The sequence below is a fragment of the Melanerpes formicivorus genome, unplaced genomic scaffold (assembly GCF_026170545.1).
Source record: "Melanerpes formicivorus ecotype bairdi unplaced genomic scaffold, bMelFor1.0.p_v2 SCAF_21, whole genome shotgun sequence".
NCBI classification, from domain to species: domain Eukaryota; kingdom Metazoa; phylum Chordata; class Aves; order Piciformes; family Picidae; genus Melanerpes; species Melanerpes formicivorus.
Genome location: NW_027142373.1, coordinates 1,403,944 through 1,429,687, shown reverse-complemented (window position 1 = coordinate 1,429,687; position 25,744 = coordinate 1,403,944). Strand labels below are relative to the sequence as shown.

The window sequence follows — 25,744 nt, the reverse complement described above, 5'->3', positions numbered from 1 at the left end:
ATTGCTTGGCTCTGTGCCCTCAAAAGCAGGTCCATCCCTGCTGGTCACACACAGGCACATCCACAACCACTGCATGTCCTCCAAGACACCCTGCACACTCTAGACCTCTGGGCCAGGCTCTCCTCAGGAGGAGCCCAGCGTCCCCAGGAGCCTTTTACCCCGCAGGCAATGGAGGAGGGTTATACCCATACCTCCACCACAGCAGCAAAGGGAAAGGTGACCATCGCACAGCCTACCCCAGCTTCATAGGTGCCAGCAAGAGGAGCAGCAGGAGAGTCCCAAAGCCACGGCAGAAGGCAGTGGGAACAAGCTGCAAAGCCCCTAGAGAGTGCAGAACCCATGCAAAGCCTCTGTCACAGCAGCAGGGCAGAGCACTCACCCCTCCCACTGCAGCCAGAACCAGCAGGAGCCAGCACCCCACCCAGCCCACGGGGCTGTGTCTGGCCATTATTAAAACCCTGAGTGGTCACCCATGCAGACTACAAACCCACTTCAATTACTGTTAAAGACAGCAACACACTGAAAGCCAAACTGACAGGGGCAGTTCCATGCTCAGGGCCGCACAGCAGTGGCTAGCCAAGGGGATGCACCGGGACGAGACACAACCAGCTCTGCCCTGCACCTTAAACTCCTCAACAACCACAAAGAGCCAGCAGCCCTAGCTCCACGGCAAATCCCAAGCAGGGACCAGAGGTAGGCAACTGCAGAGGAGCTCATGCAGCTGCTGCAGGAGACACCTGGGGCGTGAGAGCGGAGGTCAGTTGGGCATGCTGCTGTGGGGTGATGTGAGGAGCACCCAGGTTTATCAGAGTCCAGAAGCTGAGGAGGCTGTTATGTTAGCAAGCCCCAGGGAACAGCAGGTGTTGAGGAGCAGTGGCTGCCAAAATCCTGTATTTGTATATAAAGAAGTAAAAGACAAAAACTGTCTGAGTGAGCAAGAGGAAGGTCGTGGGACAGAAGCCAGAACGCAGCTAGCTCCCAATTTCACATCACTGGTCAAGGATGACCCTAGCCCTCACAATTCCCACACTACTGATGGGGACACAGGTAGCAGGACAGATTTTGGAATTTCCTGAGCCCCTTGTGACCTCAAGCCCTCGGGAGCTGCCAATGAAAAGATGGATCCCTCGAGACAGCCACCCTGAGTGCTGCTCACACGCAGGGATGCATTCCAGCGGGACTGCCTGAGGGATGCAAAGCAGAAAAAGACAGGCAAGCCAGAAGAGCTCCCCACCCCCACTGCCAAAGTCTGCTTTCACAGGGCTCCCCCAGCTGAGCTGCAGGGACCTTGGTGGGGGGCAGAGCAGCTGGATAAGGGACACAAGCCAACCAAGGCCTGCCCCATAGGACTGGGATCACAGGGCTGGCTCAGCCCCAAAGACAACACTCCTGAGATGTCCCCCTCCCTCCCTGCCACCATCCCCAAGCAGGATTGAGCACCTCATGGGGCTCTGCACTACCCCTCTCTGCCCCCCAGGGCCTCCACAGAGGCACAACAGGACCATCAGCCTCCCAGCTAGGGGGTTCCATCACACATCTTCCCCTCTCTGGACAGGAAAGAGGCTCATGGGCATGTCCTCCCCAGGGCCAGTATCTGGGAGAGAGCAGCTTCCAGCACCAGCTGCTCCCCCAGCAAGGAAAGAAGAGCTGGGGATGAGGAAGAAGGGCATGCATGGAGGGAACAGCATGAGAAAGTCAAGCCATTGCCAACTGGGCCAAGCTGTGTAATGCTCAAAAAGTCACCACAGGTTCCTCTTTTGTTCCAGCCACAAGCAGGGAAGCACGACTGGACCCTCTATGCCAGCAGGGACCTCCTGCCCTCTTTTGATTTCATTGGTAGCAAAGCCAAAGCCCTTCAGGTTTCCCAGCAGCAGCCCAGGCTCCCCAGGCTCTGCTGGACAGTGCCAATGGTGCATGTTGGCAAGAGAGCCTGGGCCTAAGGGAATGTGCTCAGCCTTCAGAGTTGCTGCAGCAAGGAGCCAACCTCTCTAGCTGTTGCCGAGAGCCAGCTTGCTGCTATTCCACCCTACTCTGCCTTACTGGCTCCCTCCTCTCTCCAAGGTAAATATTTCAGTTCTCCTCCCTCCAGGAAGCAGCACTCTGCAGCTTCACAGATCTTCATCAGGTGAGCAGCAGCACAGTCACCTGGTGATGCCAGGGCAGTGGCAACCTCATTCAGCACCCACCCAAGGCATCACCAACGCTCATGACACCCCAGCACATCCCCAGCCACACCAGCACATGTACAAGGTGCTGCCCTGCCCTCATCCCAGCATCAAACAAAAACAAAAGCGCCCAGACCTGGGGCCAGAAGGTGGTGCAGCCCCAGCCGCGCTCCGCGCAGCCGCCCGCCCTGGACCGCAGCTCCACCAGCGGGGCGAGCGGCAAGTGGCCGTGAGCCGGTGCGGAGCCCCCTCGGGGGTTACTACCGCCGCTGATGAACCAGCGAGGCACCGAGCGAGGCCGCTGCACCGAGCGAGGCCGGCGGAGCTCGCTCAGGCTCTGGCTGGCAGCCGCTGCTGGCTGCGGCCGCGCTCAGGGTGCGGGCACCGTGGGTGCTGGCGGCAGTTGCCAGTTGCCCATCTGATGGCACGTGAGGACATCATGGAAGGTGACATTGTGTTCACCCTCCCTAAACACACCTGCACGGGGTCCTCACAGCCCACCCAGCCCCACTGCCAGTGTCTCTCCATCTGCAGAGGATGCTCAGCCAGAAACTTCTCCAGCAGCAAGGAGATGCCAGGGAAGCAGGGAGCACAGCATTCTGCTCAGCCCCAGCGCTGCATGATTTCCGCAGCAGGGAAAAGCAGCTTCAGTGATTTCAGAAGATGCTAGTTTGCTACCACCCCACTCCCCGCCCTCCCCCCGCACCTCCAGCACCAGCCTGTGAGCTCCACCTTCTCCCCAGCTTTCGTTTGGGCAGGCGTGGGCCAGCCGGGAGCAGCAAGGAGCGCCTGGTGCTGCCAGCTCACCCAGCCAGCTGCTCCCCAGGCTGTCCCAGCAGCTGGAGTCGTGGGAACACACCAGAAATCGCTAGAAAAGCATGAAAACATAAATCACACTTCCCATCTGCAGTTCAGCACAGGGCTGGAGGCAAGGGGAAGCCGCTGTTTGTGCCGTTTCTAGACTTGCTGGGTTGGTGCTGCGTTCACTCAGTCTCTACGGTTGAAGGGAAATGACAGCCAAGGACAAAAGGCTGAAACACCGAGACTTCAGGCACCTCTGAGAGCTGTGCTTGACTCCCAGGAAGCCATCTGGAGCACTCTAGTCTTGACACCCCTCCAGTACCACAGCCTGCCCATGCTGCTGTGCCCAGAGTGCTACAGGGGGATGTATCCTGCACCCATTCCACTACCCTCTATTCTAGCGGCTTCACAACCTGCAGCACCCTCACTGGTCGCTGGCAGGAAAGGAGGAGGAAGCTCCTGCTGACACTCCTGGCCAGCAAACCATCTTCTTTTCTGCCTTTTTTTCCTGCACACATTCAATGCTGATGAGGTATTTCAAGCCACACTTGTTAGCACCTGCTGCAAGCGTCTCCAAAAGCAGCACTCATTCATCCCAGCTGCCCACACACCCTCAGCAGCCACAGCGGGAGGTGGGGGCGTCCCCAGGATCTGTGTCACCCCACAGGGAGCCAGCACAGGGACACTGACACCAGCCTCCTGTCTTCTGCACTGCTCTGGCTGGGCAAAGTGAGATGTGATGGGAAGGCACCTGCTTCCCTGCCCTACCAGGCAGCACAAATCCCTGCAGAGAGCAAGCAGACTCAGCTCCTACATCACCACCTGAGCAGGGCAGGTTTAGGCCCCGTGGGATCTGCCAATGGCATTCTCCCTTCCCCCCGCTCCCCCCTCAGCCCAGCTGCAGCATGGGGCCGTGGGAGGTGGGAATGAGGCAGCGAAAGGTATGGCACATGGCACCAAACTCGGCCATAAATAATCTCCCGAGCACAGCCAGGTTTTGCAGTCTTTCCTCCACCTTCCTCCAGCAAACCTGAGAGCGTCCTGGATTCCTAACCTGGAAATGGAGCGAGATGGTGGAAATAGCAATGGCTTTCTTCCCTCTTCTGGGAAGACAAAGATGAAAAGCAGCACTGTCAGGACAAACTGCAGCCTCACCTGGATCTGTGGGCAGCACTGGCCGCAGTGCAGGGGCTCTGTGACCCACAGGTGCACAAACTCTGATCCCTCTGCCCCCTTCCCAGCCTAGGAAAATGTGTGTGTGTGTCCCCCCCCCCCCCGCCCCGATTAAGACACAGGACTGCCAAAGTGATGCTGCTTCCTGTGGCTTTTCCAGTATGCCTGGAGGCAAATCATCTCATCTGCCACATGCATCAGCTCAGCCTAGGAAACGCCTGCAATAACAGCCAGGATTTGTTCCTCCTTGCCACCCTGCTCTCTTGGGCCTGTCAGGAGTGCAGACTCCTCAGGACAGCATCAGTTGCTTGCATGCCACTGTGCCCAGCACGGCTGCATCTGTGGGTGCCACATGGCACAAGCAGGTGCCACTGCCTGGGCTGGCTGGCCTTGGAAGACAGTCCAGACACAAACAGCATGGCCTGCCCTCACCACCTTCCCCCAGGTTATCCACCACTAAGGCAATAATCTCCTCTCCCCACACACACCTTTCCTAGGAAGAATAACAAAGAACAAAAACGTGAGGCTGGAATCATTGGACACTTCCTAAGCCACTGTCCCAGCAGGGCTTGGGCAACCAAAAGGCAAATGGAGCAACACCCACAGCTCCAGCACACCCTCAGAGGGACCCACACAGCACCTCCACTGCACCCCACTGCAACAGCACTGCCAGCGTGCCCCAGCCAGGAAACCAACCCCAGTTTAATCCACTTTGTCCTGAAAAATGGGGTGGTGGAAACACAGCGGAGAGGGGCACGCTCTGAGGGGATAAGGGGATCATTACAGGTTCCTGGAAGGCTGGAGGCAGAAGAAACTGCCCACAGCGCCCTCCAGGGCTGCCGACACCAGACCCTCTGCCAGCAGGGCACCCTGGCCATGGTTCAGCCAGGTGGGCTCCCGGCAGAGGCAGGGCAGGCACTGCACGCACACGGAAGCTGCTGCAGATGCCTGAGCTCAGGCGCAGACCTATTGATTCAGGAGCATTAATTGGTCCTCACTGTTCAAATACCCACCTCAATTAGAGCCGCTTTGCCGGTTTTTCCTCCTTCTCCCCCCCACCCCTCCCCACCCCTTAGCTGGATTCTTCCCCTTGGCTCTGTACTTTAAACACCAAAATACCTCCAGCGGCCTTGGGGAGCGCGCTGCTCGCCCTGCATTTGTATCTCATTTACAGGCGGGCTCGGCGCAGCCCTAATGAACATGCAAAGCGGGGGGGGGGGGAAGGGGGAGGGGAAGGACACCTACTGCAGGGGATGTTTACTGCCAGACTCCGAGTCCCTCAGTCATTAAGGGGGATTTGGAGATGGCATTGCCAGCTCCTGGGTTGAACCCAGCCCAGACTGGATGACGCTCAGCTGGAGCGATGGCACGGCCGTTCCCGGGGAGTTATCCTTCCCGCACCGTGCGCATCGCAGAGGGCCACGGCTCTGCCCCACCACAGCCTGCCCGGCTCCCAGCTCCCCCCTAGCCAGGAACGCGGCGCTGACTGGAGCTGGTCTCGTTCTCATTATTTCTTTCCACTGACTTCCTACCCGTGGCATCCCAAGCCAAAGCCCAGGAGAGAAATCGGCCAGGATTTCATGTTTAATTAAACCCCACCGAGCAGGCTGCAGCCCTCCTTCGAGGCCAGCGCTGATGCTGTTCTCACTGAGCCTCTCTGACATGACAGGACATGGTCCCCAAAGCACTCACGGCTGGACAAGCCCGTGTTGGTGCCAGGGAGCTGGAGGAACTCCTGCCTGATGCTGGAACAGGGATCCCTGCGAAAGTCCATGGGTTGGGGCTAATTCCCATCCCAGAAGTATCACACACTTGTCAGGGTAAGAAGCCCAATAGTTGGACATGTTACCCGAATTCTGTATTGGTTTTGGGGCTTTACCAGCTCACTGCTGGTTGAAGGGAGCCCTGGGATCTTCAACCTGGTGCCAAAACCGTAATAGAAATCCAAAGCTGACTTCATTAGATTGGATAGGGAAAGGCAGGTTGTGCTCCCCAGCGCTGCCCAGGGTTTCAAATAAACCCAAATGAAGGTTCTCCTGGGTCTCCAGTGGTAAAGGAGGGGAGCACAGTGCTACAGGCACTCATGGGGACTCCCAGCTCTGGCTCCATGCAGAAGAAAGGAGCTTCCTAGCAGAGTTGGGAGCCTCCAATAAAGCCACCTAAAACTGAAGGTTAATTCTCTGCCTAGGGACAGCCAGTGCTGGGGACAGACAGTGGAGAGGCGGCTGTGACAAGGACCTCCCCAGGCTGGGGTTTTCTTTTCACCTGAGGTAGAGCAAGCTGTCTACACAAAGTTTCCCAGGGTGCAGAGCCAGTGAAAAGCAGACACACACAAAATCAGCTGTTTTGCACCTCCTCAACAGCCACCCTGACCAGTTCCAGCAAAATTTTGAAGAGGAGTAGAAGACACCTCAAAGATAAGTAAGCTCACCCAGATGTGCACCCAAAAATCACCACCTAGGTAGGGGAGAAGTGGGGAAAGCATCCCCTTGATTCTGAACCACTAAGCATCCAGCACAAGCAATGGAGCAGAGGCAGCAGGGCACTCAATTGTATCACAAGCCAGCTTTCATTTTGGGGTGAGGGGAGAGACTTACCATCAGGACGGAGCTGGGAAAGAGGGATGACAGCTGCTACTGCCCCAAAAGCCCCAGCACCTCAATAGGCAAGCAAAAACAGGCATATCACAACTGCAGAGGTGGCTCTTTGCTGTTGGGGCTAACAGCCAGAAGACCTTTGTCACAGAGGTTTTCCACAGTTTTCATGTCCATCTATCACTGCTCTGACTCTATGCCCAACCCAGACAGACCCAGACCTCTCCTGTAGCACCAGCCTTGCTCTTGGCCAGCATTTATCTTCCCACAACAGATAAATCACAGGTAAAATTCCAAGAGGCCTCGACTGTTTCGAAGTCCCCTGGTCCCACCTGACAAGCACACGAGCAAGGTCAGAGCTTAAGTTCTCCAGGAAGCCTGCAGGACTTGGACACTGCTGAATGCGTTACCTAACAGTGTCTCCCAGCACCCCGCAGATCAAGCACCAGCCAGGAGGAGAAAAATAAATGAAAGAAAAGGTTGGCCTGAAAGTTCACCCCCCAAAAAAAGTATTAACCAGCTCTGTTTAGTCTTTGAAAAACCTCAGGTCTGTGAACCTTCCCAAAGCAATCACATTTGCAGGAGAGTTTATAAAACCCAGAGATACTCCTAAGTGTCCGTGCAATGTGCTTTTAATGCAACAACAGGGGAAGAAGGGATGAAATGCATTTGCAAGAAGCACTGCAGTAGCTCTGAGTGAGTGAAATCCTAGACTTTTCAGCCTGTTGTGGATAGGCTCAGGCAAGGGCTGCCTTTGCTGAAGCGATTCAGCAAGAGGGCTGTGCGCAGCACGTGTGCCCGGCTTGATGCCCGCAGCATTTCACAGGAGCCAGGGCTGCTCTGAGCACAGCCTGACCCTTCATTAACCCACAGCAGCCAGGCCTACTGAAGGAGGTGCTGAGCAAGCCACGGCAGGGGACTCCAGGGAGAGCTGGCACACGTCCTGCTGCTTCCCCCTTGCTGAATGCTGCCCATCAGGGAGCGATGTTGCCAGCCTCTGCACCTTGCTTTGGTGGCTCAGAAAAACCCAGCTCAGGAAACTCAGGTGACCCCAGACACAGCAAGGAAAACCAGCCCACAAGTGCCTGCAAACATCCTGCTGTGAAACCCTTTTGCCCACAGCAAGGCAGTCTCCGGTCCTCCAGCAGCAAATGCCTGTGGTTTTTTTTCCTCCCCCTTTCAACAACACAAAGCAGCTCAGACTACTCTGCCTCCCCACCTCAAAGAGCTGCTGTCCCTGTGAAAATAATTTTGCAAAAACCAAACACCTTCCCCTTCTCAATCAGCCTGTGGACATCCCACTGGGCTGCACCCTCAGCTCTGTCACCAGCCCAGTTCTTTGGAAGTCCTGGGGGTCCTGCAGCCCCTGAAATTCTCCCAGGTGCATGCCAGCCCCCCCTCCTCACAGCAGCCTGTTCACCTTGGTTTAAAGCCCAGCACCACCCCACCGAGCAGAGATTCAGCAGCTGCTAAGCAAGCCCCCGGCCCGTTTCCATGGGGACACTAGGCACATGTTGCTATGTGATGTTCCCTCTGTTACCATGGAGACAGCAGGGCTGTCGCCGTGCAGAGCTTATTAGTTGCCATGGCTATTAAAAAGCAATTGTCCTCTGGGGACCTCCAAGGACCAGGGCCACCGGCTTCCTCTGGGCAGCATGCCTCTTTCTGGGATGTCACCAGCTCCCTGGAAGCCTGGTCCTTGAGGTCATGGTGACAGGCACCTCTGAGCTAAGATAGAGAGGGAGCCCAGCCTCACGTTTTCCCAGGGGAGCAATATCAGCCCTTAGGCCATCACGTGCCCCAGCCCACAGGGTCCTTTACCCATATGTGAGCAGAGCATCCCAGCAATAGGGACTTAATGGTGAGGTTACAGTGACAGAGACCCTGACCCCCAGCACACAAGGCGAGCATGTAGAAGGGTCCAGCCATTATCAGCTCACTCAACTCTGTTGCACCTCGTTAGAACAGCATGGAAGAGACCTCTCTGCCCCTCTTTGGAGATGACTGCTTGACTAAAACCACACATTACCAAGCAAAACCACAACAGGACTCAGCCCTAACAGACAAAGTAGTGCTGTAAAATAAAGATAAGAGCATCATTCACCTCAAGGTCTTCCACATGGGGAAAACATCAGGGTCTGAGGCCCCCTCATTTTGCTGTAAGATCACACAAGACCACAGTGCTGCTCAGTTACTCTAAGGACCAGCACAGCAACTGCCCATAGATTCATCTGGCATCTCCACAGCCAGATTTTTAGCACCTCCCTTCTTCCCTCCTCCTGCCTACAATAGCCTGCTGCAAACAGCCACACAGCACAGTACATTTGCTGCCTGCTGTTTCTACAAGTTCAGAGATATCCTTGATCCCTTCTCCAGCCTCTGCAGACACCTAGGCTACCAGTCCCCAGCCTGCAGGACCCCAGCAAAGGATCTGTCTCCCAGCCTCACCCATCATCCAAGCATGGCTTCGTACCCTGGCTCAGACCACAGCCCTGAACTTGCCGCTCTGTCTCCTCTCCAACTGCACTCCAGGAGCAGAAACAGAGATGCAAGAAAGCCCTGGCTTTTACTTTTATTGTTTTTCCCCACTTTAGCCAGGCCTGGGCCCCAATGTGGATCCCCTACGCTGCCCTGTCAGGATCACATCTGAACCCATCCCTGTTTGATCACACACCTTTTCCCCAGCCAGGTCAGAGCGGGGTTTTACGTAGCCGTACAAACCTCTACAGAAAATACCTGCACGCTTTATTTAATAAGGTATTGCTTTCTCATTATTTTGTTACATTTTCTAGGAAGGATATAATTTTTTCATTTGACTCCATTGGACAAAGAGAAAAAAAAACCACCAACCCACAAGTGAGAACCTATAGAAAGGTAAATTTCCCTGTAGAGGAAAATTAGATTCCTCCTACACAATACTATAGGATGATTTGGATATAACATACAGGAATAGAACATGCTATTAAACTGTATAGTATCTTTCTAGAAAGACCTACAGTATGGGAGTCTAAAAATTACTCCCCAAACCTCTTATCTTTCAACCTAGCCCAGCTGGTTTCCCTCCTCTTACATGCTGCAGGACTTTTCCTGTAGGGCTAGAGCTTTAATCTTGGGCGCTGCCACAGCCACGCTCCAAGAAGAGCTCCAGACTCCTCCGGACACAATGAACCTAAGAAGGAAAACCTTTGGCCTTAGGGCAGGATGGACAGAACCCCACTCTCTCCCACAGTCAAACAATACTTTTCCTGGCAGAGCAGAGAGAGGCCCAGCTGGGACAGAGCCAGTCCCAACCTCTTGGCTTCACAGGCACAAGGAAATTCTGCATTTCAGTTCAAGGAGCCTCTCCACTCCCAGCACTCACTACCCAAATATTAGAGGGGTTCAAAGATTGCTTGGCTCTTCCATCCTCTCCCCACCTGTGCAGGGGAAAAAAAAGGGTTAGAGATAAAAGCTGCCTTTAGCTGTTGCCATAGAGACTCTCCAGCTCCACACAGAACCCCCAAATCTTGTTAAAAAGATATAGAAATTTAAGATTTTAATAAGTGAAAACGCATGGGAGGGCAGGACCATCAGTGCACATCCTTGCCTTAATGGTCCCTGCCTTCAGATGCATTCATCCCTGCTTTAAGAGCATCCTCAGAGCCATCTGGGAGTGGGGCTGGGGAGAGGAAGGAAAGCAATGAAAACCTCATCCACTTCTGAATTTTTCTCTCCCCACCAAAGCAGCCACTCACTGTCCAGGCTGATTTCTGGACCAATAACCCACTGGCCAAGCTGTTGGTGTTCCTGCTTCCTTCATCCACTGCCAAGAAAAGAAAATCCAACAACACAAGCTAGGCAAAAATATTTCCCAGAACAGCCACTACTTCTCCCAGAAACTTCACCTCGCAGCCCGTGCCGGCAGCAGGGGGGGAAGGGAAAATCCCAGCTTCTAGCACCACGAGATGTTTTTGTGACCATCTCCAAACTGCTCTTTTCTGCCACATCCTCCATACTGACTCCCAGCCTGACTTCCACCACAACCACAAATCAAAACTGTGGGATCAACTCACTGCTCTGGCATTTTCCCTGCCTAGCAGAGCCCCGACTCTGGCCATGGCTCCCAGCTAAGACAAACACTGCTGGGAGCACGCTCCGGTGGCTGCCTTTCCCCTGCCAGCCCAGGCAGCACACTGTGGCATTCCAGGGTGGTCAAAGGACCCTACTTTAGCACCAGTTTAAGACTTGCCAGCAAGTTTGGGCAAGGGGTGGCATCCTGTGGTGGCTCAAGATTGGAACAGTGGTTTCACCAGGCGGCATAATGCTGGGGATAACCAAGGCTGTGGTGCTGAGGAAAAGCCTCCAGTGCCAAGAGGTGTTGTGTTTCATGCCTGAGGATACAAAGTTTGAGGAACACTGAAACAAGGAACTCCAAAAAGGAGCAGTGCTGGCCCAGGGAATATTGTTCTATGAGCTCAGCCTACCCGAAGCAATGGAAAACATCACAGGCTGACCCCGAAGGGATGCGCAGGACTCAGCGCGCGGGGGCTGAGCTGAGAGTCGTGCCACCAGCATCCACCCAAGGGGCCCAGAGGGGAGCTGGGGGGAGATGCAGGCACCCATGACAGCACCCTGAAAAAGGGGACGCTGCCATGCACATCCCAGCAGCCCAAGCTGCTCCATAGCTGCCAAGGCAGGGAAGGACAAAGACCCAGGGACCCTGGCACACTGCTGTAGAGGTGGGTTTGGAGTCTGCCTGCAGCCCAGGCAGGCTGAGGTCTCACTCCAAAACCTCCTACCACAACTAAGCTCCCATCCACTCAGCTTCTGAGCCAGCCCTTCATATTTAACTTGCTGCTGCACACCCAGATGCCCTCCAGGATTACTTTCTGCTAACCACATCCCTCCCAGCACTGAGGGATGCAGGACACATCCACACCACCATCAGCTCCTCCAAAAACAAAGAACTGTAGTCAAGACCTAGCTGGCAAGGAAAATACTGGAAGGAGATGGTGCAGATGAGGAGTTGCAGGAGCCACTCCAGCATCAGTTCATCTTTGGAAGTGAGATGACTTTGGCTGGAAGGTCACTGACAGAGGAGTTTTGGGCTCCCTTTGTGGAATGACAGTATCATCTAGGTTAGAAAAGACCATCAACCCCAACTGCCAACCCAGCACAGCCAAACCCACCACTAAACCATGTCCCTCAGCACCACATCTATGTGTCTTTCAAACCCCTCCAAGAATGGGGACTCAACCATTTCCCTGGGCAGCCTGGTCCAGGGATTGACAACCATTTCAAAGATGAAGTTTTTCCTCATGTCCAACCTAAACCTTCCATGGTGAACTTGAGGCTGTTTTCTCTTGTCGCATCATACTTTTGCTCTTTTTGCCCTGTGAAAGCAGGTCTCACTCAGACCCATGCCCTGGGCTCTGCTCAACCTATGGTGAGTACACACAGGAATGCATGGGCCCTATGGGAAACCCTACAGCTGCCCTGGAGTCACCCAGATGCTCTCAGGGCTGTTGTCAGGCTCAGGGTGAGGGCTCTGCTCAGGGACCCTCAGTCTTCCCGGCTGCTCTCACTCCCCTTCTGCTTTAAAGTAGCCAGGTACATATAGGTGCAGGCAAGCACAAGCATGGCCTTCAGATACAGGGTTGAGGCAGAGAGTGTCATCTCCTGCAGCCAGATAAAGGGTATGGACCATTCCAAATAGGATACAACAGGATTCCCAAGTGCCGGGTACTGACAGCACCCAGCCTTCCCCATCCCCCTGAGCAGCTCCCTCGCCTGCTTTCTTTCTTGCTGTGCCTGTGTGTGGGTGTATTTGGAAACGAGATCTTTCCAGCTGAACTGCAAAATGAAATGCAGAGATCACAACTCCTCGAATAGCTTCATCATGCACACCCCCCGCCCCCCAACCTCCATCCTGCCCCCGATGTAAAACCCAGGGAATAGTGAGGGGGGGGAAAAAGAAATCAGAGGTGGAAAAAAAATCAAGGGATTTGGCAGCTGAGGGGATTTGGCAGAGGGGAGGAGGAAGAGGCACAGCAAAACGCTTTCAGCTCATCCTTTTGTCCCTCAATTCACCTCCAGACTTGCAGCTTGACCACCACTTGCTCAACCCTCTGTGCTCCCGGAGCTGGGACAACCCAGTTTCATGGGGCTACGAGAACAGAGAAAACAAAACCCAGCCAAAAGCCAAGGCCCTAACCCAGATGTGAGATTTGGACACCCACTGCTGGAGAGGCCAGAGCCCATTTACTGAGTGAAGCATCTCCACCCTTGCTGGGAGCTTCCTGCACTGCCCATCAGCTCCTCCACTGTTTTCCAGCCTGGCCAAAGGCAGGATTCCCCCACACTGCTGCCACAAGCAGCTCTGAGGAGGAAAGGGCTTCGATTTGATTCGGGTGGGGGAAATTGCTCCCACAGGAGCTGTGTATTGGTGTCTGGAGAGGAGAAGCAGAGTACTGAGAAGGGGTGCAGGAGGGAACAGGACGGGCTGGCAGGGTGAAACAGGCATCCCATCAAATCTCCTTGCCAGCAATGCCTAACCCAGGCAAGGGGATACACCAGGGCCTGGAGTGAAGGGCAAGGGCCAGAAGAGGAGCAGGGGCGAGGGCTTGGAGGACCACTCGCCTGGCCCAGGGACTTCCCTGCTACCATAGGCTGTGCTAGAGGAGAGAGTCAACAGGCACTGCCATAAGGAGAGCCAGGTACAGAGTTACTTCCTACTCAAACCAGAACCCACGAGCTAAGGGAATGTCCCCATTAGCTGGAGGAGCACAGGCTGCTGTGGCTCAGCCACTCAGAGGTGTCTCAGCATCTGCTCCAGCCTCATGAAGGGACCAGGACAGCCTGGCCAACACCTTCACCAAACCACATGTTTCTCAAGCTGCTGACTCCACACGCACATGGACACAACAGTGAGAAGCCCATCTGCCTGGGTGTGGGGCACACCAAGCTGTGAAATAGCCCATGCCAGCCCCATGGCTGGCATGCCTGGGGTTGGTATCCCATCCATGGGGTCGGTATCCCATCCATGGGGTCATTCAGACTGGAGCATCTGCACAGCTAAGGGCTGAAAGGGAACATCTTGCTCCTCTGCCCAGGCTCATGGATACACCAACCCTTTGTTCAGGGTTGTTGAAGCTGAGACCCTGAGTTTATCCCACCAAGACATCATCTACCCTCAGACAACAAAGTCCCAGGCACGGGGGAAAAGAGAGTGGTTAATAGCATGAGGCTCCAAGTGAAAACCATCCTGACTCCAGCTAAAGAGCTTCACAGGTGCTTCTCCCCCAAGCTGAATCTTGCTCCACACCCTCCAGCAGCAAGCCAGCCAAGGGGATTACAAACAATAAAGCAACTTATGCAAGGCAGAGGCTTTCAAGATTTATGCTGCATGCTAGCAGTAAAGTGCAGATACATTCCCCTCTGCACGTGGCTGGGTCTTTTGTCAGAAGAATTTGGATTTTTGACCGCAAGAGTCAGAATGAGCATCAGAGACAGACCTGCACTGCGACCCCGAGCAGATTGTGGCCTCAGGAGTATTATCCTGAGACATATTTATGGCCCTCCAGAGCAAGATAAGTCAATAACCACATACAGTAGCAGTTACGAGTCAGATATTAATTTAATTCCTCTCCTCCCTGTCTGACCAAATCAGCATTAATTCAACGGAGCACCAGGGCCCCCTTGTTTCTCATTCTTATCAGGGTTGCTCTTTTCTCCCTTTAAGATAGAATTGCTACAGCCAGGCTTCCTGGACATGATGGTTCCCAAAGCAAAGATATCCTGCATCCAACAGAGCCACAGAGACCATCAGCCTGGACCTGGGTTTCATGCTATTAGCAGCCAACAGCTATGAAGAAGCAGCCGGTTAAAGTGCAGGCCACTATATGCACTTCAAAGCTTTATTCAGTCTGCAGCAGAAGGAACATTTTATTCCTATGGACCCCAGAGCTGAGCAAGAGCCAAGACATTTGATCCTTCATGCAGGACACGGACAAGTGAGCCCCAGGGGCTGAATGTCCCCCCAAACCAAAGGCATTACTCAGCACCACTCTGGAGCCAGGTTCCTCCTAAGCCTATCCTAAGTCTAGTCTCAACACAGAGCTAAAAATGAACCTTATTCATGATTAACATTTGCATAGCATGGCTGGCAGCTTCACACCAAATAAGTGTTTTAGCAGAGGGAGCAGTGGACATAGGGGCAAGCTCTGACCTCCAGAAGAGAGTTTCAGCCTTGCTGTGGTTTAATTGAATTAACAAATCATTAACAAGTCCTGTTCACCATCTGGGCAGGGGAGGGCTCTGCCTTGGGCTGCTGTCACCATCAGCATCCTGGGGAGCACATAGAGGCAGTCTAAACCTGACCTGATTAAGTTCTGAAGCACAGGAAATCCTGGAGGCACAAACCCTCTGGGACTGTCAGGCTTTGAGTGCTGGTGAATCCCCTTGCCCTGCTCAGCTGCCAGTTTGCTTTCAGTCCTGGGGTTAGGGAGCATCTCCAGACTGTGGGAAAATATCTTGGAGGAGACCCAAATTAGAGATAAATAAGGATGCTCTGCACCAGGAACCCTGTTAGTGTGGGGCTAGTATCTGGATTACAGTAACTAAATCCCCTTTTCCTTATCAGCTGGTCTGTGCCAAGCTCCGAGCCCTTGCCCATCACCTGCTTTGGCTTTTCACTCCCACTTTCAACCCCTCCCACCCTCACCCCTGGATTTCATATCCCAGCAGAGGGAGAGAAAGCCTGGAGGCCACAACCAATGGGAAAAACAAACTACCAAACAACAGCCAGCCCCTGCTGCCTAGGGAACATTAAAATTCCCCAACAGAACCATGTTACAGGCACAAGAGGCAATTTCCATCCACTTGTGACTAACCAGTGAACTTCTGAGGGTTGAATCATGGCACATCCCAGGCCCCCAGACACGTGCACAGCCCCAGCTTGGGGCTTGTGCTGGGATCTGCCTGGCTACTGCAGGCCTCAGCCATGTGATGCTGCTGCTGGCCCTTGACAGTCATTTCCCATAAGGCAGTAACCAGGACCATGGCAGGCAGCACCACGAGCGAGCCTCTGAGTTTCTCTCAGCAAATAAGCTGAGGCACAGGAAATTCCATGGAAACACGAACAAAAATGTTTTCTCTGTGAGGGTGACAGAGCACTGGAACAGGCTGCCCAGGGGGCTTGTGGAGTCTCCCCCTCTGGAGATACTCAAAACCCAACTGGATGTGTTCCTGGGTGATCTGGTATAGGTGACCCTGCTCTGGCAGGGGGTAGGACTGGATGATCTTTCGAGGTCCCTTCCAGCCCTTAATATTCTGTGAACTATTCAGACTGAAAAATGTGCTTTTTCCATCTGCTGAAAGCCTTTTTGCTTGAGCTCTGGTAGGAAGCAGATGTGAGAGCATCCCAAAGCACAAGCGGCCATTACTCACTCTGTTATATAAAACCAGGAGAATTTCCTCCTCTCTTCTTTTTTTCATTTCTTAGTGCCAGACCAGATTCCTGGGTGAGAGGCCAAGCCTGGCCAAAGCCAAAGCCAAATGAACCCAGGCTGGGGGAAACCTCTGCGTGCATCACCGACCAAGAGGAATATTTCACATCTAGGTCGCTCAGCGGAGAGCCAAGGTGCTGGGGAAGGGAAAGCCACAGTCTGGCCTCATAACAAACCCAGAAACACTTAAACCTCCTAATTAACTAGGAAATTCAACCCCTTCCAAACCACAGCAAAGCTTCAAAGCCCTCCCAACCTGAGGCCGGATGCTCTTTCCCCACAGATGGCCCCGCTTCCCCTGTCCCTCCTCCCCACCCACAGTGGCCAGCAAAGCCACCAGGGCCAAAGGCTCCCCGAGGCTCCTCTTCCAAGGGGAAAGGATTTCATGACCCAAGTGAAAACAGCTATCGGGGAAGTTCATTTTGGCCAAAGGCTTTGCTCCCTTCCAACAAAACAGTAGAAAAAGAAAAGGAGCACTAACTAAGATTGGGCAGGGAACTTGGGCAATTAATAACTTGGTCTTTTCAGCACAGGGGGAAAAAAAAAAAAAAGTGAAACAGAGTTTAAAGCAAAAAAATAGGAAAAAAAAAGGCATTTTTCAGCGTGATGCCAAAACATCTGCAGGGGGTGTGGGGGCAGGAAAAAGCAGAAAATTTTCTATGCATCATAAAATCCTGGGCATTTCCAGACTGGCTCCAACACTTGGTGCTACTGAACAGCAAAGAGAGCACAAAAGCCAGTCAAGTACAGAGCAGCAAGTCTGCACAGATCGGCCAGGAGACAGATTGGCCCCTTGGCTGATGGCAGCGGGGGTGGTCTGGCCCCATCCCCAGTTACTACCATTCTGGGCATGAGGGGCTTGGGAAGAGGCTGCGATCGCCACCCTGCCTTAGCTCCTGGCCCCAGATGAGAGGTCTCCAGAGACAGCCCCACGTGGGAGCCCTTGTTGCGGATTTCCGACAAGGAGCCAAAGCAGATCTGTCCCCGAGCAGAGTCCCTGGGCTGGACGGGGCTCCCCCTCCCTGCTGGGGCTCCCCACGCCAGGATGACATAACCATGAACTGCATGAGGCCAAGCCTTTTGTCTGCGCGCTGGGAGAGAGGGAGGGAAAGGAAGAAAGAAAGAAAACTTCTGGAAGTCATTATGATTCCTCTGCTCCAGTCTTCTTTTTGGCAGACAGCTTCCCTCTCCCCTTCCTTCCCCCCCACCCCAGCCTGCTCAAAATGCCAGCCTATGATTTTTAAATGAGAAAAAGCTGCTCTGCACTCCAGCACTTGGATAAACTCCTACACAAACTTCCAGATGTGACACAAAAGCCTGGAAGAGAGAATTCAGAGAAGAATCTCCTTAAAAAACACACACACAAGCAGGGAGCAAAGGAAGAGCTCAACTGCTGGCACTGCCAGGCAGTGGACAAGTCCAGAGATCCTTGGTCAGGCACAATGTGTTACCTAGATTAGGACTGGGTGGCTCCTGCTCTGCTTAGGAGGCAGTAAGGACAGGGATGCACACATCTTTGGGAGGTAAATCCCACCAGCTGCTCCTGCTGAGCTCCCAAAAAATTTGGGAACAGCAGGGAAGAGGTTTTCCATTTCCCCAGGAGAAGGGAAATAACCCCTGCACCCTCATGCAGCCCTTGTTAAAAAGCAATGGCTCCAGCTTCTCTTCTCACACAGGAGCTGACTTGAGCCCAGGGATGTACCAGCACCTGCCTTGGGCAGCAGCAGGATGCTCCACCCCAGCTGGGGAGGCCAAGGGGCTGCAGGACCTCCCCAAGCCTGGCATCAGGTTTGGGTGCCCTGGGACAGATCAGATGCTGGTGAAGCAAACAGATTCTGACTCTTTTGTGTTTGGGGTTCTTTAAAGAACACAAGATCCTTTTCAGCTTTAAGCTCTCAAATCAAAGCTTTTTCCCTTGTTAAACTCCAAAGTGGGGTTGGAACAAATGCACTGAAGAAAGAGGCTCCATGCACCCTCCCCTCAAAGCACACCCTTTTGCTAACAAAAAAGAAATATCTATTTTTAACCCTGTGGTACAGCTGAAGCCTTCAAACAGCAGCACATGCAACACCCAGCTCACCACACAGCCAAGGAGGGGCTGAAGACCTCAAACACCCTCCAAGGTGATGGGGGCTGTGCTCACCCCCTGCCCATGCCATGGGCATCCCCACAGAAACCCTTCAAGAGGCTCTGTCAGGGCTAAGGAGGCCAAATCACAGCCCAGCAAGCTTGGTTCTCATCCCCAGCACACAGGAGGCTCCCTGCTCCGGGGCAGTGGGACACAGGGATGTGCCCCTTCAGGACAGTTGGGTCTGGCCAGGTCAGCAGGGAGTGGTGCTGGCACACAAACCCAAAAGGTTTGGGGTGGGCTCAGCAGGCAAGGGCTGAGCAGCCTCCTTGGCAGACCCAGCACTGCCTCCCACAAGGCACTGAGCTCCAGCACAACCTCCCTTGAGCCAGCCCAGCACAGACCTCAGCTATGTCTTGGCGTGAGGCCCCAAGGGCTCTGGGCCCGCTCCTGGAGGCTGACAGCCATCTGCATCTCTGCCAGCTTCCAGCAAGAACAGGGACACTCAGCAGCTCCCTGGGACAAGGCCTTTGATCATCTGCCCCTTGCTAATGGCAAGTGAGAGGAGCCATGCAAGGCAGCTGCTGGATGAGCCCTCTGGGGTTTACTGCAGGCCAACAGCAGGGCTGGGTGCCCTGACCAGATGTGTTTCTTCCCTAAAGCCATTTTTGAAACCCAAATTCTGAGGACCATGCAGAAGAACAGCCAGGCGAGACAGGAACACTCCTCTCAGTGCCACCCAAATCTCCTCCCCAGCAAGGGTATTCACAGGGCTGCCCTTCATCCAAACCAGGAGGAAAAGGCAAGATTTCAAACAGTTTGGGGGTAGCTCCTCAGAGCAGCACCTTTGAGCAGCTTCTTGCAGCCCCCACTGCCAGTGAGCTGCTCTCCAGGCAGCAGAGCTGTGCAGGTAGCCAGGGTGCGGGGGAAGGGGCAGGTTTCAGCATTCCAATTGAGATCACAGGCCCTTCACTTACACTGCTATTTTCCTATTCAGAGCTTTTAACACCTAGCAGTGCCATCCTCCCCACTTTCTCCATCCCTGCTCTTCAATCACTCCACAACCCTTCAAGAAATAGCTTCATTTCTTGTCTCTGATCAGAGGAGCAGCCTGGCACAGACCCTGCTGCAGCCTTTCATCCTCCCAGCCTTCATGGTGCTTTTATTTTTTAAGAGAAAGTCAAGTAACCAGGTTGCCTCCTTTTCCTCCCCGCCCCGAGATGCCAGCTTCTCCTCTTGCTGCCTTGCCAGCACACACACCAGAACACCCTGCCTGTCACCACAGCCCTTCCCAGCCACAAGCCCATAGCTCCAGCACCATGACTTTTAAACACATCCCACCCATATCCCATGTCCTTTTGACCCAGGCAGTCCTGGCCCCAGGCAGTGCCTTTCATCCCAGAGTTATTTGGGAACATGCTGGTGGGAAACCAGGCTCATCCCATCTCAGGTCCTCTCAGCACTCAGAGAGGTTTTCACTCAGAGCCCATGATAGAGGGGAAGAGGAGCACAGCTCTGAAAGACTGATGGAATTTTAAGGTTAAAATCCCAAGATTTCAGGTTCTGGAGTATTTCTGGATCAGGAAAGACTTCATGACCTCTTTCTAATCCTAAGAGAGAGAAGGAGCAGGAGTGCAGTGCAGGTCTCCTCATCTCTGCTCCAGACAGCAAGGAAAACCATCTCTGGCCAGGCAGAAGATGCTCTGAATGGAAGCATGGTAGAAAAGCCTGACAAACCATTGACACATGACTTTGCATCCTTGCTCACCCTGACATATCAGCCATTGCTCTACCCCTAACCCCACATCCTGGTCTCTGCTACCAGTCATGGAAGCTGCCCAGAGAAAGGTGGAGAGCAGCATCCCAGGGGCTCCTGCTGCACCCTGGGGTCACGATCTGTCCTTTCTGAGGCAGGGAAGGGAGCTGCAGGTGCAGGAGCAGCCCCAGAATCTCCTCCCAGCCCTTCATCAACAGCGAAATTTATCAGCCAGATTAGCACACTGCAAAAGGTTCCCTGCCAAGCCAGCATGCCCTGCATCTCCACAGGCACAGCTCAAATGAGAGCCTTCCCATCCAGCTTCTGCATGGGCAGCCAGCCTCACCCACAGAAAGCTAAAACCACCTGAGAGAGCAGCAGAAGCCACAATCCCTCAGGGGCTGGAGTAGGAGCCACCAGCCACATGAGCACAAGCGCTGTCACTCCTCTCCAGGGCAGCTGGTGGCAACAAAGACTTTCCATCAACATGATTACATGGTTTTATCACCAGGGCATGATTCCTAGAAGGGCTGCTTTATTAGACCACCACACTAAAGGAAAAATAAAAAATAAAGTGATAAATATAAATAAGCTACAGGCTCAGCTCCAACACTTGAGCTGCAGAGAGCTGGAGGGATGAGCAAGATGCTGCTCTGCTGAGCAGCCTGGCAAAGCAGTGGGACACAGTGTGGGTGCCAAGCTAGCCACTGCATCTCTCTCAGCTGTAGGTTAAACCACCTTTTTCGTGTTGTTTTTAAGTAGACTTCCCAATTCTGGTTCACTGACCCTGAAAACAAACAGCCACACGCAGACACACCAGCGGCATCGTTCCCTGTGGCCCCAGGGCTCCTGGCAAGTGCCTTTCAGTGTCCATAATGAGTGGAAAAATTAGCAGCAAGGAAAATCCCAGCTTGCAGGACTGCACCTAATGCTCATCCCCTGCTCACAGTGGTGCTTGCAGGTGCCCACACCACCCCACTAATTTTCCAAGGACAAAAGTTAATTTGCTTGTATTCGCAGCTACAGAGACAGAGACGTTCTGAGCCATTACTGGGGTGGGGGATTTTACTGAAGATAGCTAACACCACGCAGGTGTTCACAGATGCTTCAAAACAACATCATTAGGAAGGAGGAAAACAAAGAAAATACTTGAAAATGTATTTAAATCAGTCACAGTGGGCAATAAGAACACACTGACTTGCAGCCTGTTGTTTATTCCCAAAACAGAAGGCTTCACGAAGTTGCAGGGTTTCCTAAGATGCTTAAATAAATGCAACTTTGAACTGCTTAACTGGTGTGAGAGATCTCGGGGCAAACCACTGGGAGCATTCATGACTGGGATGAGAAATCTTGGGGGTCTCCTCCTGGGGGACATTTTAGGAAAGAAGGCAGCCTCTCTCTCTGATAAATTATTGCTGAAGCTCAAGTAAAACAATATTCACAACTCCAGCCGACCCTCCCCACTCCTCCCGGGCGCACCGACCTCAGCCGAGGTGATTCCTAATAGTTCCCACATGGCAGGAGCAGGGGAAGGTATCCTGGCCCTCTGTACCATGGAGCATCCCCACCACCACCCAGCATCTCACGTTCCAGATGTGCATTCTCCTGCCTCTCACACAGGCAGAGCGGCGCAGACCCCGGGCGCTTCCCACTCAGGCAGGCAGCAGCTGTCCACTGGAGCCACACTGCTGCACTTTAATTGATTTGGGGGGGGGGGGGGGTTGTTTTGCAAACAATAAATGGAACTCGAGTTTGGGGATGGCAGAACACTGGAGACGTTACAAACCATGTCCTGGTTTTAACTCGAAGGGGAGCTCTAAAAGCATCAAAGCCATAGCAAAAAGCAAATTCTCTTTTGTCTTTCCCATTTCTCTCCCCGCTTTCTGGTAAAAGCTTAAACTTGACTAAAGCAGTTCGGACACAGAGGCTGTGCTGGAGCGGACAGGGAGTTTTAAAGGAGGCCAGGTTCCTTTGCGGGGTCACAGCTCACTTGAGGACCGGGCAAGCATCATCCTTGCCCGATGCACATTCTGGGGATCACGTTCCTCGCCTTGCCCAAACCGCTCCAAGCAAGCATATCCTCCAGGGGCTGCTGAGAGCAGCCCTTCGGCTGGCCTCGCACGCCGGGAATTATTTAGGGACCGCGGAGCCAGGCAGCAAAACAGCCCCCCTCCCTCCCCCCGTGCCACTGCCTCCCCCCTTAAAACCCTCGGGAAAGGAACTGGGGAGCCTAAAATGGGCGAGAAACGGACTTGGGCAGAAAGAACGGCTCCGCAAGGTGGGGAGCCTGGGGTCAGGGTCCCTCGGCGTGCCCGAAGAAGTGAGGGCATCAGAGGCGAACAAGCCCCAGGTGAGTAAGGGCCGCCCCGGGGCTCTCACCCCGACTGCCCGTGGAGAGGAGCGGACGAACCCGCGGGAGCCCAGGCATCGCGAGGGGGTAGCTGGGGATGGGAAGCTCCCCACAACCCCGCGCAGCCGGGGAGCGCCGAGCGCCCTGCAACAGCCCGGAAAACTTCCCGGCCGGGCACCGGAGAGAGGACGAGCGCTGCCCATGGGTACCCCCACCCCAGGGATGGAGAATGATGGGTACCCCCCGCACCCGGCTCTTTCCCCATTACCTGCCGGGCTCTAGCCGAGAGGTGACCCTCGCCTTACCCGCCGCTCCGGGGAGAGAAAGGGGGTCGGGGCTTACCTCGCCTTCGAGCACCTGCAAAGGATACGGGTTACAGACAAGGCGGAGGCACCAGCTCCGCGGTCGGCTCTCCTGGCTCAGGTAGAAGAAGACGACGGGGGCCAGCGCCGGGTAGGGCAACTCCTCAGCCTCCGAGCCGCCGCTACCCCCCTCCTTGTCCCCCTGCTCCGGACGGACCCCGGCCCCGGACAGGTCGTTAAGGCGGATAAAAGTCTTGGCTCTGCCTGGCTCCAGCTCCTCCTCGGCCGGTCGCGGTCCATCCTCGTCCATCCTCCGGCCGGCAGCCCCAGGGAAAGCCAGGGCGACACGGGGCGAGCCGTAGGGGAAGCACCTAAAGGGGCGCGGCCATGCCGGGGGGCTGGGGGCGGCGGGGCGGCTTCAGCGCCGGGGTGGCATAGTCGGTCGAGCCGCTGACTCGCACCCCGCCGAGGCCGGGCCGCCCCCCTCGCCCTGCCCTGCCGTCTGCGGGCTCTGTAGCTCCTCCTCGCCGTGCCTCCGGGGGCCCGAACCGGGCGAACCGCGGGCAGGGAGGGGGTCAGGCGGCGGCGAGGCGGCCCCCGCTGCTAGTGCTGGCCCCCACCCGCGGGGCGGGCCGCCTTAACGTTTCTACCTGCCCCCTCCGCTCCCTATCAGCTGCCCGGTGCTCCGAGGACGGGCAGCAGAGGATGCTCCTCGAACGGCCGCCCAGAGCCGACCGCTCCGCACAGCTGGATCCCTCACTCCAACTTCAAGTCCCGGCTCCTCCTCCCCTTGCCGCCAATGGGGACTCGCCCACGGCAGCTGCGCGCCTCCCTATTGGCTGCTGTGGGTGCCCGTCCGGGCAGCACAGCTGGACGGGCAGGCACGGTCCCTCGGCAAGGTCCCCCGGCGCGGCGGCGGAGCTGGACGGGGCGCACCCGCCCGGCTGGGGGTCACGCTCGGTCTCGCCTTGCCCAGGAGGCGCCGGGCGGAACATGGGGATCTGCGGCGCCTGAGACGGGGAGGGAGGGAGCCCTGCGCTGCATTAGACGGAAGCAGACTCCGCTGGGACCCACTGCAGCACCGGGCGAGAGGGGAGATGGGGCAGGGGCGGGGAAATGACGAGGCTGAGGGAAACCTGACGGCAGGAGCCGGAGGCAAGGGAGGGCCGCCAGGGCCAAGGTGCCGAGGGCAACAGGAGCTGGTACCGGGATCGGGGCCCCCAATAGCCGGGGGTTCAGCGCCCTCCCCAGTGCCGCGGCTGCGCTCGTCGCTGCTGCGCCGGCAAGATCTGCCCGAGATCCTCGCCCTGCTGCAGGGTTTCCCCCACCATGTCCCCCAGCCCTAGCGAGCGAAGTCAGCGCTGCTGCCTTCAGCGCATGTGGGTCACCGCCCGCTGAGCCCCTGGCTTCTCGTGAAGGGCTACACCGTCCGCAGCAGATCGCCCCCCGGGCTGGGCAGGGGCGCGATCTCGGCCAGCAGCTCCCATGAGAGTCGAGTCCCGAGCCGGCGGCTGGGGAACGGACCCACCGCCCCCGAGAGCAGCGGGTGCCCCGCTCCCCCCTGCTCGGAGTACGCGGCCGGAGCTCCCTCTGCCGGTGCGGCTCACGGTCGTGATGGAACCGGCCTCGACGGCAGGAACCGTGCCGCATCCATCTCTGGGGCGGGGGATAGAGGAGACCCTGCCCCGAGGCAGCTATGCTGGGGGCCTCCGGCCACTGCGAAAGCCAGACTCGGCCATTAAGCAGGGCCCGAGTAAAGAGTTTTCCACAGGCACTACTCATTAGCACAAACATCCCCGGGGGCTAAGGCCCTCTTTCTAAGGCTTAAGATTTCTTGCCACTTTAAAATAGCTTTCTCACCTTTCCCCAATACCATCACATCTATATGAGAGTCTGCTTCCCAAGAGCTCCAGCCAACCCAGAAACACCAGTGAGAGCAATAGGAAGATGCTTTTGTCTGATCCAAAATGCCTTCTTTGGGCTGAAACCCACTGGCCTGAGAGCACACTTGATCTTGGATTCACAGCCTGTGCTGTCCAGCCCAAGTCCAATCACATGGCTGTTGGCAAAACTTCAAGGCCAGACAGGCTCTGATGCAGAACAGTGAGAGATGGTGTGCAGGCAGAGGAGATGAAAACTGCACAGCCCCAACCAGATGACCCTAGCAAACCCCACAGCATGGCCAGGAGACCTTCTTGCAAGCCTGGGGGGACACAAGCATGACAACACATAACACACATGACATCAGGCAAGTGGAGAGCCTACAGCATGGGTGCTAAGACCAGGAACAGGTAATCCCATTTCTTTCCCAAGCTTCCAAGTGCTTGCCTCCCAGATGGAGTGCGTGCACCCATGCAGAGGGCATGCAGGTCTTGCCTCTCTCCACTCCTGCCAAAGCGAGCAGACAGGCCAATGCACCAGGAGCTCCCTCCCTCCCCCAGCCTCTGCCTCCCTGGCAGAGCACAGCCCAGCAGCCTTACTGCTGGGCTGTTGGACAAATGCAGTTCATGGCAAGGGCCACAGACACATTTGCATGTGCAAGGTACAGCCTCAGATCAAGCAATTTCCTCGCTACATGTGTACAGCCCAGCCACAGCTGCTTTTGATCCGATCCTCTTTGTACCCTGATAATGTACAGAGAGCCTTTGTGTGTCGGTCTGTTTATTTAAATGGATTTGGAGCAAACATTTTTTTAAAGCTGGAGCTTTGAGCCTTTAAGTGGGTTACCAGATTATATGCTGTCTCCATTTTAATTACATTTGGCTCGTTCTGTTTATTGCATACATTTCTGAGAATTATGCTCATCGTGAGAATTGGAAACGCTGCTTTAGAAGATACCTACCCTGTAAAGGGAGCCAACATCACACAGGAGACATGATGCAAACCTTCCCATCACAGCTAGAACAAGAGAAGAAAGGCTCAACAGAGCCATATAACCTCTGAGTTTAAAATGAAGCATCCATACATCAGCAAGATCAAGCCAGCACCGCTGGTCCGCCAGGATTTTGGCATCCAGGATTGTAGATAAGGATGCTCTTGCTAGGGAGAGG

At 55.0% G+C, this 25,744-nt stretch overlaps 1 protein-coding gene across 1 annotated transcript in view; it reads right to left on the bottom strand.

The window, feature by feature from the left end:
- The window catches only part of CACNA1G (calcium voltage-gated channel subunit alpha1 G), a 129,265-nt gene extending 105,844 nt beyond the window's left edge, over nt 1-23,421 (bottom strand). Inside the window, exon 1 of the mRNA XM_068150968.1 lies at nt 22,763-23,421. Coding sequence (XP_068007069.1) covers nt 22,763-23,004 — 242 coding nt within the window. The 5' untranslated portion in view covers nt 23,005-23,421. The remainder of the gene's footprint in view (nt 1-22,762) is intronic.
- Between the last annotated feature and the right edge of the window lie 2,323 nt (nt 23,422-25,744).